Source organism: Kogia breviceps, chromosome 20 (genome assembly GCF_026419965.1).
Source record: "Kogia breviceps isolate mKogBre1 chromosome 20, mKogBre1 haplotype 1, whole genome shotgun sequence".
NCBI lineage: Eukaryota > Metazoa > Chordata > Mammalia > Artiodactyla > Physeteridae > Kogia > Kogia breviceps.
In genome coordinates, this window is record NC_081329.1 from 30,683,870 (window position 1) to 30,701,459 (window position 17,590).

Below are 17,590 nucleotides of genomic sequence, written 5' to 3' on the forward strand. Positions count from 1 at the left end.
TGGCCCCCCGCGGCACCTTCAGTGGAAGTTCACTCAAGTTCATCCTGGCACAAAGGTTTTTGGTGTAAAAACTTCCCGAAGGAAAAGGTCTAGCATTACGTTGATAATGTGATAGTCACCAAAACCTGACTGTGGAAAAGAAAATCTCGAGAACATGGAAGGAAATGCCTTTTTTAAGTAAAGTACGCTCTTGTTCAGAAACTCTTAAGAATTAAAATTTTAAACCCCCCCACAAATTTAGGATGATTTTATTTACAAAACAGGTTCTTTTGTTTTACAAAAATTACAAAATACGACAAAAATAGAAACGGCTTCTTGGACTGCTGGGAACTACTTCTAAGCGACCAATGAGTTGAAACACCGACGGTCGTCTTCTGTTGAAGAGCGATGACGGCAACGCGCCTCCGCGCCGTGTGCCTCCCCCAGGGCCCCGCGGCCGTGCGCTGCCTCCGGCGGGAGGGCCGCTCAGGCCAGAGTCTGGAGCAGCAGGATCTTCTCGTTGACGCAGAACCTGTGCAGCACCAGCATCAAGTTCTCCCCGCAGCGGGACACCTGGCGCTCCATGGCCAGGCGGAAGTCCTCCTTCACGCCCTTGGTGATGCCCCGGGTGACCGTGTGGTGCCTGGGGCGGCGACAGGGAAACAAACGGATGCCACAGTTAGCACGGCAGCACGGGTCGGCGACTCGGGGGCAGGAGAACAGGCTGCCTCAAATCTAGCGAAAAGTTTAAAAGAGAAAGAAGCCCCAACCAAACAGCCTCCACTGCCCGTTCCTCTTCAGAAAGACTTAAAGCCGGAGGGCCGCCTTCCCCGCCCAGGAAAAGGCTATTCTAAACAGCGCGTGTTTGGCGAGACGCTGCCCGCTCGGCTTCTCACTTCCGCAGCCCTGACGCTGTGCTTCCCTCTGTGGCTCGTGCACAGTTCAGTTACTTGGGGCTGACGGAGTCCAGACCACCCTGGCCACACAGTTCGGGTCGAGCCAGGCCGGCTGAGCGCAGAGGCAGCAGCGGGGAGGAGGATGCCTGAGCGAGCGTGGCCATGGCCACGGCCACGGCCCCCGGCCGGTGCCCTGCGACAGGCTCAGGAAAGCTCGGGTGCTGCACAGCGCACCGGGCCACAAGCGTGTCTCTCTCCCTGTGAGGCCAGGACGGGACAGCTCCTCCAGGTCTGTTTGCGAAGCAGCAGGAGGAGCTGGGGCCCCGAGGCAAGAGTCCGGCACCGGCGGGGAGAGAGAAGCGGAGTCGCTGATGAAAAGCTTCCTGAGGGCGTGCTGGGCCGGGCCGGCGGGAGCACAGGGGGGGTCACTCACGACGCCCTGGAGGGTGGGCTTCAGAGAAGGAAATTACAGAGGAAACCCCAGGAAACTCCAAACACCAAAATGAAGGAAGCAAAAGAAAAACCTAGCCAAATTCAGTGGGTTCAACCAAAAGGAAAGGTGTTTTAACTACAGGTTAGTAATTTGGTAGATTTAGACAAAGAGAGGCCACCTCCATCCTCCACTCCTACCGCCTAACTTCCCTAAGACACAGTCACGGGGATTTAAAATTAGATTTTTAGGTACTGGCCAAGATGAAACTGTTGAAACCACCCTAAAATGTTTCTGTTTTTAAAACTTGAATTATATAAAATAAGTACAACGGAAGTCAGAAAGTTGCAATGTAACAGAAGGAAAAAGAAAACCAAATCAGGCTTTGTTAGAAGAGTCAGATATTACAGGACACCCTACAACACCCGTGGACAGTTTACAGAACCACACAGAGTGAGACAGCACAGCCAGCTCTCTGTGGACATCTCTAATCAGGTCCGGCTGGTGACTCAGTAGTAAGTACAGTGTCAGTGAGCCCTGCTGGGAGCTCATGCAGCCCCTTTATGCTTCCCTGAAATACTGCTCTCGGGGTCGGGGGGACCCAGACTGCAACCCCAAAGGGGAACCCTCCCTCTGACCCACTGAAAGATACTGGTATTTGCAGACACTGAGCTAAAGGGCATGGATGGCTCCAAGCACACGCTCCCCTTAATACTAGTAAAAATGTAATAAAATGCTGTGTCCTGCTGGTCACAGGCCAAAGGTGTTGTTTCCATATACGAAGAGCGGTACAACTCAACTGTATTTCTATCAGAGTCTTTATCCCTCTGGCAAGTGTGGACGAAGAAGAGGATGAATTAGCTTTTGTGGTTTAAGACTGGGATAAGTCAACTAGTAAATGTAGCATTCTAGCCTTCCAAGTATCTTCAATCTGGAAAGGTAAGGTCAGAAAAAAACAGTACCAGTGGCAGGAAGGTAACTGTACTTCTGCCCATTTAGACCAAGACCTCAACACTGGTCACTAATATGAAGATCTGAGAATAAAAATTCACTTAGAATAAGTTTCAGCATCCTTAAATATTTACGACCGGATGCTTTACGTTTGACCAAAAGAGAATCATAATTTAGTGCCTAATCTAATGTGCACTTCGTCTTACAGTTTTATATAACGTTCACTTATTTCCAGATCCATAATGATTTTTAAATTGAACACAAAAACACTGGCAACTTATGGAAAAAAATAAGAAATGTTACACTATTACAACCAGATGGTTTGCCAAGGAATGCAGAACACATTAAAAACTTAAATAAAGCATGAAAAAAGAGCACTGAGGAACAAAGAGCTGAAACCATGGGCAGTAAAACATGTCGACAAACAGTACACTATGAGCAGGTGTGTCCACTTGGTACCTGTCAGCAGTCTGTATGCTGGGCTGAAGCACAGGTAAGAATTCCTGCTGCAGTAACCCCATGGGAGGGCTAGAAGGCCTTTAAAAAACAGCAAACAGCGGCATTCAAACACCCACACCGACTCAGCCTGCACTTAAAAACAACACTCCAGAGAAAATGCATGAGACGGGGGAGGGGAGGGGGGGAGGGCAGGCTGCACAGAACCAACAGCCTCAGGCCTCGAGCAGCTGTTTCGGGAGGACAGAGGCTACCGGCCCCCCCCCCGCTGCACGGCTGTGGCCCGCATGGGTCCACAGGCCTCTCGGCTGCCGGCCCCTGGCTCAGCCCGCTGAGATCTGGCATAAAAAGCGAGCACCAGGGGAGAGGACGGGGAGATGCCATGGAACGGCCGCGGAGAGAAGCTCAGATCCGGTGCCTTGGCTCTCCACGCTTGCCACGTCCATGCCGATCCCAGAAAGACACCCGTGACTTTTTAGAACCTTTTTTTTTTTTTTTTTTTGCGGTACGCGGGCCTCTCACTGCCGTGGCCTCTCCCGTTGCGGAGCACAGGCTCCGGACGCGCAGGCGCAGCGGCCGTGGCTCACGGGCCCAGCCGCTCCGCGGCACGTGGGATCCTCCCGGACCGGGGCACGAACCCGCGTCCCCCGCGTCGGCAGGCGGACCCTCAACCGCTGCGCCACCAGGGAAGCCCTAGAACCATCTTTGATGGGACTGAAGCCCCAGACTGAAGAGGCCCTTTCAAGAGGACTGGAGAGGCTGGCAATGTTTTTGAAAAAGAAATGTTGAGTTTAAATTTCAAAAAGTATTGAGGAAAAGAACAGGTGGGGGAAAGCAAGGGTCTGGGCCACGGCTCTGTGGGGTTCTGTAACAACAGAAACGAGTACATTAGCCGGGTGATCCCCTCTGAGAACGTCATCACGCACCCAGTTTGGGGCACACGCAGGACATGGGTTTCTGTGTCACCCAGGGTACTGCAAGCATCAGCACAAAAGCATTTCTCTACTTCAAAATACACGGGAGCAGCACGTGTAGGTAAGAATCAGAGCTCGTCCCTCCTGCCGGCCAGGCCCCCGTGCCCTCGGCGCTGGTGCCGTACCTGCTGCAGCCCAGACGCCACAACCAGGACGGACTCAGCCTCACCCGAGGGAAGGCTGGACTCTGCTCCCTGCATCTCTGCGCTCGGCCGGAGGGCCCCCTCAAAAGGTCCACAGTGGCTTCGGACAATTTGTTTGCGACCCAAAGGGAAAAGGAATGTGACAGGTTTACTCGAGATCCCGGCCATACCTCAACTGTCTCAGGCAGCCCGCTTCTCCGCGGTAGTTTCTCGTCAGAAATCTGAAACGCAGGTCTCAAATGAACCCTGACACTCACACTGTCAGCTCACTAAGCAACAGCCCCTAGTCCTGCTTCCAAACGGACGGAACAGCAGGTTTCCTACGAGACCTAATGGTCTTCTACAGGGAGTGAGAAGAAATTAAGGGTTTCTTTAACTAAGGGCACCGTCTGCGTGTCCAACAGCCCTCGCCTTCACGCCCCACCCGAGGGCTTGTCTGCCTGTTCCCGTGTCACCGTGCAGCTCAATAAAACTGGCTGGAGAAGACAGCTTCAGGAGAATGAAGTCTGAGACCCAACCACTGGTTTCCTGACAGCCTCCTCTCTCACATCCACAGCTAAGCATTGCCTCGGGTTTAATCTAAGTAAACGGAGTTGATTCTACTGAGGTTGCCTCCATATTATGACAATTTGTACGGTGATCATTAATGGGAATTAAAGAAAAAGCTATTCAAGGTATGTCTGTGTGTCCAGCCTCAAAACCTGGAAATTACAACGTAAAGGGGTTACGTAGGCTTCCGTGTCAAAAAGCCATCTTTACTCTCAAGCACGGTGAAGAATATTTTGAATCATGCAGTTATTTTCCCCACATTCTAGGGGAGCCACCAGAGTGGGAAGGTGGGCGTGTCTGGTCCCCTTGCCGGAGCCAGCTACCGTATAAAGGTCTTGCGCTTTCATGTCAAACGCTCAGAATCTTCAGCAACGTTTGCCGGGTGAAGGACAAGCACCCCACCTTCCCACTCCTGACAGGACACCGTGCTAGCCGGACGCCCCAGCCCGGAGGCGATGGGAGTCCAGAGGGACACCTCCTACTTCCCTCTCGACAACACTCCCCAAAGACAGCACGAGAGGCGGATTTTGGCTTTCCACTGAAAACTCGGCCCTTTCCCAAGCGAGGGAAAAGGGAGAAGCTGTCAGCCTCAGCAACACTTTCTTTTCTCTCGGGGTTCGGTCTCCTGCAGTGACTCTGATCCTGACCCACACACGCTGAACGTGCAGGACGCAGAGGAGGAAGTATGGACGTCACACCACGCGAGGCGTCTGCAGCACAGAGGATGTACTGTCCAAACTGCAATGAGGACTGAAGGGCAGAAGCAAGGGCATTTAAAAATCATAAATGGTCACTGACTTCATCCAGGAGTGCGAGACCAAGCCCCACCCCGCTGAGCGGGCAGGCGCCCAGCCGGGCTTCAGTCAACACTGAGGCCCAAGTACAGTGTGGAAGTGAGGTCTGCAGTTTTCCCCAGGCCGGCTCAACTTTAGTTAAGCATGGCTTTTCTTAATTAAAAGCACCCTACTTCTAATCAGAAACTATAGGCTCAGTCTGTTAAGTTTTGGAACGGAAAAGATACCATGAATAAGACTTTCGTCTAGTGAACGAAGTATCAAAAGTGGAAAACTACCCCAATGTAAACAATGTTTTTATCAGACATGTAGTTAAGGAAATGCCAAAAGGTCTTTCAAAAGGATTCCCGGAATCAAATCTACTCTCCAAAACAGAGACCAGGTTTGGATTCCTTTCTAATGACTGTTTGAAAGCCGCAGACATTGACAAACATCTCCTACAAGCACACGAAGGCGGGCACTCAGCACGGAGAGCAGGAGACAGTGCCCTTACTTGATCAGCATTCCTTGATTGGGCAGTAGTTCCAGATGGACCTTCCCACCTTCCTGAGTTCTCAGGTAGGCGAACTCCTCCAGCATGTCGATATCTGAGGCCAGATTCAGGGAACCACGTGAGAAAGCATGGAGCCCTGCTCTCCTGGAGGAGGAGACGAGCTCGCAGCCACTGAGTGACCTGCCCACGGCAACGACTCCAAACCCAGCGGTTCCTATGCCAGCCCGACTCCCTCACAAAGAGAAACAGGTTTCTCAGGTAGCTGACTGAGCAGAGCCTACAGGGTCTCAGGAGCATCTTTGGTTTTCTTAAGAAGAAATGAAAGAGGCGGTAGAGGTGCTATACACACCGCCCCCCCACCCCTCGCCCACAGGTTAAGAAATGCTGCTCTAGGCACCTGGACAGGGATGTCAGACGCCTTGCAACTCAAAAATAATGTATTAAGAGAAGCAATGAAGTATGAACACCAGACCTTTCCCTGACCAACAGTGTGCAATACAACGCTCCCCGTCACGAAAGCCAGTGCTGGGTGGGGCAGCTTCTCTGGCGGGTGCCCGGCGGGCCCGTGACAGCTGCTGTTGTAACCCCAGACCCCAGGGGCCCTGTTCCCAGAGGAAGGCCAACGGAGAATCAGTCTACGGCCTCAGCAGTCACTCTGGGCCTGCAGGGAGCCTGCAGGCTCTTACTTCAGGCACCTTGGGTACCTTCCCAAGAAGCCACTTGAAGTAGAAAATGCAACAGGGCCGGCCACGTTCCCGATTCCTCTCTGAAGCCGTTCATGACTTTCACAAAACCAGCTGCCACAATCCCATTTTAAGTCACCATTCCTTCTCCTTTTCCCCCAAATCACCGAAACCATTATTTCTACCCCAAATGGTTCGTTCATTTCGGTACCAAGCATTTCTTCTGCTCAAACGAGAAAAAGGATACTTGTAACGTAATTGAAAAAATTCTCATATTGGAAGTTTCCTTGCTGGCAAATCTTACTGACGGCTTTCAAGAAAAGGGTCTCTCCCCGCGGCCACTCCTGCTGAAGGAGCACGATCACGTGCCCCAGCGCCATGTCGTCTCTGCTGTCGGTGAAGGCTCTCAGCTGCAGGACACAGAGGGGAGGGAGCCGCGGGGTGACCTCACACGCACGCGGTACCACCTCCCCCAGAACGCTGCTGCACTGAAGTGCGGGACTACGGTCACTAGTCAGAGGGGACGGCAGAAGTCACGCCTGCCTGGCAGACGTCACCGCTGCCGGCGAGGAACCGGCTCCCGGGCACCCTCGTGAGCATCCAGGCGCGAGCCAGGCACGCGCAGGGTGGGCCCGAGGCTCTGCACGCGGGGAAGAGGGCGCGAGGAAGGTGAGCGGTCTGGGCAACAGAGGAGAATCTGGGGACTTCTTTTAAGGGGCTGGTGGGGGGGATGGAGGGCGGGAAGAGGCCCCCCTAAGACAGAGGGGTCTGAGGAGACCGGCCGGCGGGAGCCACGGGAAGGAGGACACAGGGGTGTGAAGCGAGAAACCGTCAAAGGGCTTCTGGTTCTAAACCGGCAGCTGTGCCTGAAGTCACTGCAAATTGTTTCTGTCGCCTCGGTGCTTCAGATCAAGAGCCAGGTCTGGGAATCCGCGCCGCGAAGGGGAGGCCCGCCTTCACGGAGCTGCCCGCCGCTCACCTGTCCGCCCGGGCCGCCGCTCGCCCCAGCCCGGCGCCTAGACCCTCCTGGCTCTGCTGGGCCTCTGCACGGGCTCAGCCCCGTGCCCTAGCCCTGTGATAATGAGCTCACATCCCTCCATGCGCCCAGCGGCACCTGTGCTCCCTTCTTCCGTAGCTAATATATCCTGACTCGTAGGCTAATTCATGAAATATTTACTGGACGCTGCCACAGGCAAGGTTATTTGCGTATCCACCCCACTGTTGCCCGTACATTCGTTATCTGTCCCACTGTTACCTGTAAACCTGTAGTGCTTTCACTACACCAACCTGTTTTCAAAGGACTGAACTAACATTTGTGCCTAAGGCTCTCAATTCAAGTCATTCCAGATCATCAGAACAATCCTGCAAATTCATTTCCTTTACGCTAATCAATGTGACGCTTACCTTAAAACAAGCTAACATTAAGTGCAGGCAATAGGGCATGATAGCCTTGCTGGTACAAGGCAGAAGCTTCAGATCTGAACCTAAGAAAAGTCCACAATATACTTGTTAGTAGCAAAGAAAAGAGCTTTGAGAAGCAAATGTTCATTAAAGTGCTTTCCTTAAGAGGAAAAGGATAAGCAACGATCACACGGTCTCAACACAGTTAAACCACAATTACACTCAGTGAAGGTGAAACTGGTTTTTCAATTGTCTCTGGATTTCATTTCTCAATCTCAATTTCTAAAGTTGCTTAAGTACTTATTATGATGAAACACTTGAAATACATAGAAAATGACAGAGATTATGACAAACACCAGAGTGCTCACCACTCAGCTGTATAAAATGCTGACAGCTGCTTTAGTTTTAGATTTTAATATAAAGCATCACGAGCTCAGTTCTCCTCTTCTGATGCCACCCCTGGCTCCCTCCTGAGAGAAGACTGCTATTCTGAACGGGGGGTTCCTCATTCCTGCGCACACGGCCCGCTTTTAACACAGGAATCTATATTCACCCACCACAGAGAAACGTTTCGTGTGTTTTCAGTCTACTATATAAATGGTGTCATAGTGTACGTATCTTTCTGCAGATTGTTTTTGGTACTAATATCTGTGGCTCTAGCTCATTGGTTTTCGGTGTTACGTAGTGTTCTGTTGGTTACATTGACCACAACTGATTTATCCACTCTTTTATGGTAAACACTGAGTATTCCAATTTTTCACTATTACCAACAATGCTGAAATAAACATTCTTATTTATATGTATTTTCTTGTGCACCTGTGGAAAAAACTTTAGGCAATGGTTGTTTTTCAAACCAAGACCACAGTCCTTTCCTTTATGCTGTGTGCTCTTTCTATCCTAAGTCCTCTCTACCCCAGAGGCAAGAAGCAGCAAGAAATAAATATGCTTCTCATGTGGCGACCTTGTGTACACACTCTTACACGTGTTCATACAGCTGGCTCCTGAGCAACACAGGTCTGAACGGCACAGGTCCACTTATACATGGATTTTTCAGTAAATACAGTGTCTGCGTTTTCATCTTACAGATCTCTAAATGAACTAAGTCTGGAGACAAGTTTGTATTGGATTAGAGATCACAACATGTGGAATCGAAGGAATTGCGGCCTGAGCCCTGATTTTATGCAAACTGTTCCAGCTTCCTGCCCTAGGCTGAGTCACCGGTCAATTCCTGTTTTCGAGGCAGAGAGCAGTACCCAGATTCTCGACCGTTGCGGGGAGGGGTGGGTCTGAGCCCCTGGGTTAACTCCTGCATTGTTCCAGGGTCAACTGCGTGTCTAAAACAAAAGGTTCGTGAAATAAAATTTACCCTTTCTAGTGGAGATACATTCATTTTAATAATACTGTTACAGTCTATCTCATTAAAAAAAAAAATTTCTATTGGAAATTCATGACCCAGTAGGTGAGGGCCCAAGTTTGGAGATCACTGATCTAAAGTCTATACCTGGAAGGGGCACATAACCAGGTAGTGAGATGTGCAACTTGGTACTGCTGAACTGCTCTCCAAAGTGACCATATGAATCTCTGTGCCTTCCAGAAGCACGTGGGCAATGCATATCTGCACGTCCTGACAGTCAATACGGCCACCCTTTACTCTCTGCATCCTGATGTAAAATGATAGCTTATTGTTTTAATCTGAATTTCCTGTATTAATAATAGGTGGAGAAGCTTTCCAAGTAGTTTTTGGCCATTTGGCTTCTGTGAATCTGTTGTTCATATCTTTTGCCTGTTTTTCTAAGGGGGGTTGGTTATTTGTTTCTTACAGGAGCTCTTTCAAAATTCTGGATACTAATTTTTTGTTGAATATATAAGTACATAAATATATAAATTGTGCTGGACAATTTTCTTGTAGTCTATAGCTTTTCACTTTGATCATAATATCTTTTGTTGGTATTTTGATTTTAACGTGATCAAATTCACTAATCTTTTATGTCGTGTGCTCTTTGTAGCCTAAATCCTTCTCTAACTAGGAAGCAACAAAGATCGGCTTCTGTATTTTCTTCTAAAAAAGTTTTAGTTTTAATATTTAAATCTTAAAATTTAAAGGGTTCTTGTGTAGTATGGAGGAGGAATCTCTTGTCTGTCGTTTTTATATTTGGATCATCAACTGTAACAGTACCGCTTACAGGATACATTCATTCTTCCTCCCCTGAACTGTAATGCTACCAGTTTCTTGGTTCTCTATTCTGTTCCTGGGGTCAATCTCTATGCCAATGCTACACTTTAAAATTAGTCTTGATGTCTGCTAGCTCAAGTCTTACCCACCTGATCTGTTTCTGTTCCACAGAGATATTAATTTTTGAAGGGGTCTGGGCTATATCTATTTTTTTCAACCTTTTGTTGCGGAAAATCCCAAACATATAAAAAGCAAACAGAATAGTATAATGAATTCCCAATAAGTATCAAAACTGTCATGCTTTGTCTTCTAGAAAGCTTTTAGTGTCCTAAGAAAACTACCAGCAGTCTCAAAGAAATTTTCTTCTAAAAAAATGTTCTCATTTAGCTTTTCCATTTAGTCTCTCTGCTCCAGCTCAAATTAATATTTGGGAATAATGTGAGGTAGGAGGTGAGGACCTTTTTTTCTTCTACATGAAGATCTCTTTGTTCCAGCACCATTTGTTGAAAGGGCTTTCCTTTCTCCATTGAATTACTTTGGCGTCTTCATGGAAAATCATTTGACCATACTGATGTGGATCCATTTCTGGACTCTGCAATCTCATGCCAATACTGTCTGGGTAGCTGTATGTAGCTTCACATTAAACCCTGCTTTCAGGTAGGGTCACTCGTCCGACTTTGTTAGTCTTTTTCAAAACTGCTGGTAGTATTTCCATATAAATTTTAGAATCAGTTTGTCAACTTCTTTTAAAAAAAAAAAAAGTCTGCTGGGATTTTGATTGGGATTGCATTGAGACATTTGGGGAGCACTGGTATCCTAACAATATTGAGTCTTCTAACCTACAAACATGATTTTGCACATCTTTCATTAAATTCATCCCTAGGTGTTTTATGGGTTTTGATGTTATTCTATTTGGAGATTCCTTGACTTTTCCACGTAGCCAAAAAAAATATGTAGGTGTGAATAAAAACGGTTCTTTTTCAACCCTTCTTTTTCTTGCTTATCGTGTTTGCTAGAATCTTCAGGATGTTGAATTGAGGTGCTGACAGCAGACAGCCCTGTATTGCTGCTGGTCTTGGGGAAAGCATTCAATATTTCATAGTTAAGAATGATGCTGAGGGAGTTTCCTCCTATCTCTAGTTTACTAAGATTTAAAAAAAATCATGAATGATAAATGCAGACATAACTGAATTCTGTCTGCATCTATTAAGACAATCCTATATGATTTTTCCTCTTTAATCTGCTAATGTGATGAACTGCAGTGATTGGTTTTTCTGTGTTAAACCACCTTTGCATTCCCGGTATACTTGGCCGTTACGTATTATCTTTCTTACATATTGCTGTATTTGCTTATATTTTGTTAAGAATTTTGGCATCTATGATCATGATAGACACTGGCCTTTACTGTTCTTCTCCTGTTTGGTTTTGCTATCAGGGTTATGCTGGTCTTAAAAAATAATTGCTAAGTGTTCCCTCTTTCTCTATTTTCTCCAAAAGTGTGTACAGGATTGGAGCTATTTCTTACTAAATGCTTGACAAGATTCACAGTGCAGCCAATTGGGCCTGGGGTTTTCTTTGTGGGAAAGTTTTCGACAACAAATTTGATTTCTTTGATAGATATAAAACATTCAGATTTTCTATTTCATTTTGTGTCTGTTTTGGTAAGTTGTGTTTTTCAAGGAATTCTTTCCATTTCACCTAAATTGTTAAATTTACTGGCGTAAAGTTATTCACAACCTGTTCTCTTACTGTCCTTCTGGTTTCAGCACGATCTGAAGTGACACTCCCGCTTCCATTCCTGATACTGGTTATTTGTATTTACTACCTTCCTGGTCAAACTTGTTAGGGGTTCCATCAATTTCATTAACTTTTTTCAGAAAACTGACTTTTTGCTTTATTCACTTCCTCTATTTTTTTCTATTTCATTAGTTTCTGCTTTTGTCTTTATTATTCCCCATTTTCTACTTGGCTTGGGTTTGACAGATTATCTTTTTTCCAGCTTCTAAGATGGAACTTAGATCATGAGAGTGGGGCTCTCTTCCTTTCCTATGAAACATCACAGCTCAATTTACATAGTTTTTCAACAATGAGCAACTTGAGGTAAAGCTCAAAACAGCTCAAGAGAGACATGCTGAGAGATCCTTCTCACCTAATTATTACAAAATTTCCTAGAATTGGTAAAGATAGGAAAAGGAGCTCCCTGATATTCTTCAAGGAGCCAACAAACTCAGGAACTGATGAGAACTTTGGAAGAAGGACAGATTTATGGCTGCTTATGACATCAGAGCCACGGAAAGCCTGGCGAGCACTTCGCTCCTTATACAATTTGTCAAGCTCGGCAGATCACATGGTATTATGTTGTCAGGAATTACAAAAAAATTCCCAGCCTTAGGTCCTAAAGCTATTTCTATAAAATAAAAATAAAATTTGTCACTGTACCTTTTCTAAACTTGGGCTTTACTTTTGAGGGTTCTTCCTGTGACTTGCCTCCGTCCTGGATGGGGAGGACCATGTAGCACATCAAATCAAGGACTTTCTCACACGTCATCTAGAGAAGACAAGACCAGAAGGAACTAACTGAAAGTTTCTGACTGAAACCAAATCTGTGTAACTAAAACCTCTGCAGCACAAGTGGGGCCACCTGTACACAGAGCTTGGGAGCACGGCCCCAGGACGCCACGTGACCAGTACTGTCTGCTTGACACCGAGTGTAGAAAAATAACTGAGATTAAATCCACGTACTAGACCATTCAGGGAACACTAACTCATTCTTCACTGTTAAAAAACAAAAGAACAAAACTTAAAAATTAATCAAGTATTAATTTTTTGCTGTGAAACACCAAAGTGTTTCACAGCACAGTGGAATCCAAAAGAAGTATGTCCCCATCTTAAGGACATTTACTAACTCACTGAATAGAAAAATTAACAAAATGGGACACATGGTGGTGGACTAAAATGGTATGTTCAGAGCATAATTTAAAACTAAGTAGAAACGCCCACAGGCTGAACTAGCAGGAAAAAATTCAGGCAGGAAGGTGATCTAAGCCTTAAAGGGGGGCAGGATCTGAAATATGGAAAAGAGAAAAACGTGTTTTCAAAGGAGGAGAGAGAGACGTGGGGAAGGCTTTCTACTGGTTTTGGCGATTCCCTTGAGGGGAAGGAGGGCGTGGTTTAGGAAACAGACATAAAACTGGACCGATGATGTGCTGGTGGATAAGAGGCGGCCCCAGGTGCCCCACGGAGCAGGTGGTCTCGAACCACACAGAGCAGGGCATCACCTTCTGTCCACCCATCAAATTCCAGTAGTAACGGTCAGAATCGGCTGAAGGAGCATTTCCTGTGTGTCAGGCACAACCCCCTACTACCCCCATTTCACAGATGACGAAGTGGAATCTTAAATCCACGCTTCCCAACCTTTTTCATGTCTTGGCACGTCCAGAAAATAGTATTTGTAAGGCTGCTCTGGGCTGGCAGCAAATGATCCAGGGCTCAGCTGCCCAAGCCACAGCTAACTGCCTGGGGCTGAGGGGTCGGTATCCTGGCACATCCAGAATCACCCATGGCCACAGGGTCATGAAGCTCCAGCTTTGAGAGATCGGCAGCTGGGTAGTTAAGAGCCTCTGTGACTTGACAGGTGGTGTCTAAGGTCCAGAGAACTAAAGAAATGCACATCTGGACATGCTGAGCCCCAGCCAAAGACAGGCAGTCAGAGACTCAGGAATCGGGCAAGGTAGAAACCAGAGATGAAAGGCTAAGGGCGACCCGCACGGACGTGGTTAACAGGAGCCCTCAGACAGAATGAGTCTGCGTAGCTTAATCAAACCTACCGGTTTACGGTACGTTCCCTCGTACAATGCAGAACAGCAGTACCGTGCACGGCTGTCTAATTCTACGTGACACGTGTATCTGTGTGCATAACTATGTGCTCTCTTAAGTTCTCAAAAGGAATCAACTGAAACTTAGAATTAGGCACCTGCCAACGTAAGTGATGGGAGAAAAGCACTTCAATTTTAAATGCACATACTTCACACACTCATTAACTTTTTCTTTCTAAAATTCATCACGGCAAATTATAAATCATATTTCAAAGTTCAAGTTAAAAAATTTAATTTAGCGTTTTTAATCACAAAGTAATCAACTTAACATATAGAGAGACAGGAAGAAATCAGAGTTTGTGTGTTAAGGTGTGACTTGAATCTATCCAGTAACTGTGCGCATAAAGCTGTGCTGATCACGACCACCACATGCAGGTGTTCACTGCGGACCGAAGCCGTGCGGCCACCACGCAAGGAGGGGCTCACAGCACGGAGAAGACAGGTCTGTTCACACAGCTGCTCCTGCAACACCCCTAGGAGGTGTCACCACCACGTAAAAAGAGAACCTGAGGTTCAGATAAGCTATCGTGAATCTCCATCTCCCACTTGGTGAAGGCCTCTTCTGTCTAAGTACAAGAGGACTGACTCCACTCTAAAGGGATTCCAGGCAAGAAAGTAAAAATCCTCCTCCAACAAATGGAATAATGAGCGGGAAATGTGGAAAGTATGGAGGCCTAACTTGAGGGAAGCTATAGAAAGGAGGAAATTAAACAGCATCACTAAGCTTTTCACCAGCAGATGAGATAATGAAATCTAGGCAGAAAGAGCAAGCTTCAAGTAAACATGCACTGAATTAAAAAGCCACTCTGGGAAAAAAAAAAAGAAAGCCCCAGGGTCGCCGAGTGCACCTGCGCGTCCCCGTGCCAGGCACCCAGTACTCACCCTGTACTCCCCCAAGGCAAAGTGGCAGGTCGCCAGCTGGATGAGCGCCCTCTGATGCTCCAAGGTCCCCTGTCCCGAGATCTGTGGCTGAGGAAGTGGCCCCTGGAGAGCTGCCAAGTGGTGCAGGCTGGCTATGGCCTTTTTATATTGACCCTTGGAAAGTCACAGCAAGGAGGGAAACACAGCGCCATTAAAGAATCTCCAGAGCTAATTACGCCCCTAGCAAGCAACCACAAATCAGGCACCTGTGCTTAATCAGTTGAGGAGGGAATGGAGACAGCTACAGAATCAAACCAACTTAGCTAAAGCTACGTGGAGGGGGACTTCATAAATACAAAGACTTTTCTTTCTAGTCTTAATTCTTGAGACTAAATAAAATGACACAAGCTCTTTGGTAGAGTACATTTTGGATATACCACTTCTTTATGAATATTTTCCTACTAATACCATTTCTCCTTCATGAAGGCTAGAAGCTGCAACCTGCCCATTTCAACAACGCGGGTTGGAAGCTCTCCCTCTTGTTACTGAATCCTCTCTCCCTTCTGGACATAAGTAGCCTGAGGACAGCAGAGCAAGGCAGCAGGGCTCCCCCAGAGCAGACAGGAGGGGTGAGCAGTGTTTGTCTTTCACTGAGAAATAAAACTCTTACTTTCGGAGAGGGGTGTGATTGGACCCCCCCCCCTCCCCGCCCGCCCCACAAAAGTAACCCAGGTGTGGGCCTGCCATCCGGAGCGGTTCTCAGCTGAAAGTGGACCACAATATCCCCTCATCAGTGAAGACAGAACACCTGCCTTCAGAGCAGGAGGAAACGCACACAACTTCACGCTGAAGATGCTCGCAGCAACCGCGGTCCCGTCAAGCCACAGGTACTTAAACGCACATTACCTGATAGATGATCACATCATTGAGGAAGATTCTCAACCAAAGCCAAGTATCCGTCTTCCACGCCAAACAAATTCTTGTAAATTCTGAGCAAGAATTCAAAAGCTAATTTACCAGAAATATGCAACACAGAAGCAGAGAATAAAACTGACGTACCCACCCAACAGAACAATAGTCAGGGAGAAACAAATTACCAAACAATGGATGTAACTTTAGACTTGGATTTCTAAAGCAATGGTCTGGACTTTCGGTTAGATAGTAGAGTTAGGGCAGAATACTTACCAGTAATCCACAAGAAACACTCTTATTAGGCACCAACACTGACTAAGCACACATCATGTGCTAGCAGCTGCTCAAAATGCTTTTCACACATTGCTTTATCTTTTAAACTGCTTTGTTTCCACCCACTTAAAGCAATAAATATATGACACTAAGAGTTTCACTCATTTTTGTAAGTCGATTTACACCTCAAGGAAAACATCCCCATCCAAAAGTCACATACCTGGTTCACCATTCTAGATGTGACAAGGAGGAACTGGATGAGGCACTGGTTACTTAGAAACTACGACACATCCCACGAGGGGTCTGTATAGGCACGTGACAGGAGCAGGCCAGGGACAAACGTCCACTGGCCAGGAGGAAACTATCGGCCTTGATCCCAAAGTACAGGAAAATATGCTGGTTAGCAGAGCCCTCGTGATTGCTGAGTAGTGTTGAAATACTCAATAGCGTAAATATTACACAGAGGAAACTCCCTCTCATTTCTATGCTCAAAGCGGGCTTTCTGCAGTGTTTGGAATTTGGGGCTTTCAGGCAACGAAGTCAAGTCAGGCAGCACAGCCGCACCTCCTGCAGCCTTAGTCACGTGTGGCTGGAGGGGGCACAGGGCAGTGGTAGAGCGACGGACAGACCCAGCAGGAAAAAAGGCCAGCGATATAGATGTTAACAGAAAGACCACACCCCTCTCCCTCCAAGTCCACCCCAACCCCGATTATAATACACCCCCAGTGCAGGAGCTAAGAGGTAAATGGTTATTTGAATATTTATAACTGATTAGATTTCCTGCTCAAAAAAGAATCCTATGAAATGTGTGAGCTACTGTAATCAATTCAATTAGCCGTTAGTGACTTGCCATTTCGAGTGGAATTATGAACCTTTCTGGCATGATGATTTCACATTAAAAAATGAAATATCACAACAGGAGAAGCATGCCTCACCCTTGTCAAGGAACTCCAGGGAATAGAGCAGCTCCCAGCTCTCTCTGGCCAGCTTAAAGCTTTCCAACACCTCGATCGAGTTCGCAAGTTCTGCCTTATTGACAACAATGTGACGACTCCTTCCTTTTGCTGAACAGTCTTCATCGTCCGAACTCTGCTTAGAGGATGTGAAGAACGTGATTAGCGTTGTGAAGATAGTCACCACTTAAACACTATTACGTTTACTGCTGCCAATTCCGATTATTATATGAATTTCATATCAAAGGATACTATCATGAGTATAATACAAGTTTTTTGAATTTAACAATTTAGCTTTAAAAAGTAACACAGAGCTTCCCTGGTGGCACAGTGGTTGAGAATCCGCCTGCCGATGTAGGAGACACGGGTTCGTGCCCTGGTCCGGGAAGATCCCACATGCCGCGGAGCAACTAAGCCCGTGAGCCATGGCCGCTAGGCCTGCGCGTCCGGAGCCTGTGCTCCGCAACGGGAGAGGCCACAGCAGTGAGAGGCCCGCATACCGCAAAAAAAAAAAAAAATAAAAAAATAAAAAGTAACACAAAATTTTCATCCTTTCACACATTTGATAGTTACTTTTTTTTTTTTTTTTTTTTTTGTGGTACGCGGGCCTCTCACTGTTGTGGCCTCTCCCGTTGCGGGGCACAGGCTCCGGACGCGCAGGCTCAGCGGCCACGGCTCACGGGCCCAGCCGCTCCGCGGCACGTGGGATCTTCCCGGACCGGGGCACGAACCCATATCCCCTGCATCAGCAGGCGGATTCTCAACCACTGCGCCACCAGGGAAGCCCTGATAGT

At 47.2% G+C, this 17,590-nt stretch overlaps 1 protein-coding gene across 12 annotated transcripts in view; it reads right to left on the reverse strand.

The window, feature by feature from the left end:
• Positions 1 to 232: 232 nt before the first annotated feature.
• INTS10 (integrator complex subunit 10) overlaps positions 233 to 17,590 on the reverse strand; it is a 39,322-nt gene continuing 21,964 nt past the window's right edge. For 4 of the 12 annotated variants that reach the window (XM_059049118.2, XM_067022522.1, XM_067022521.1 and 1 more), the window contains 9 exons: positions 16,779 to 16,932; positions 15,565 to 15,647; positions 14,680 to 14,832; positions 12,362 to 12,470; positions 7,753 to 7,832; positions 6,596 to 6,758; positions 5,666 to 5,759; positions 2,716 to 2,793; positions 233 to 622 (listed from right to left, as the gene is read on the reverse strand). In XM_059049118.2, coding sequence (XP_058905101.1) covers positions 466 to 622; positions 2,716 to 2,793; positions 5,666 to 5,759; positions 6,596 to 6,758; positions 7,753 to 7,832; positions 12,362 to 12,470; positions 14,680 to 14,832; positions 15,565 to 15,647; positions 16,779 to 16,932 — 1,071 coding nt within the window. In that variant the 3' untranslated portion in view covers positions 233 to 465. Of the gene's footprint in view, positions 623 to 2,715; positions 2,794 to 5,665; positions 5,973 to 6,595; positions 6,759 to 7,752; positions 7,833 to 12,361; positions 12,471 to 14,679; positions 14,833 to 15,564; positions 15,648 to 16,778; positions 16,933 to 17,590 lie in introns of all 12 variants that reach the window. The other 8 variants (XM_059049120.2, XM_067022523.1, XM_067022525.1 and 5 more) reach the window with 5 other exon arrangements.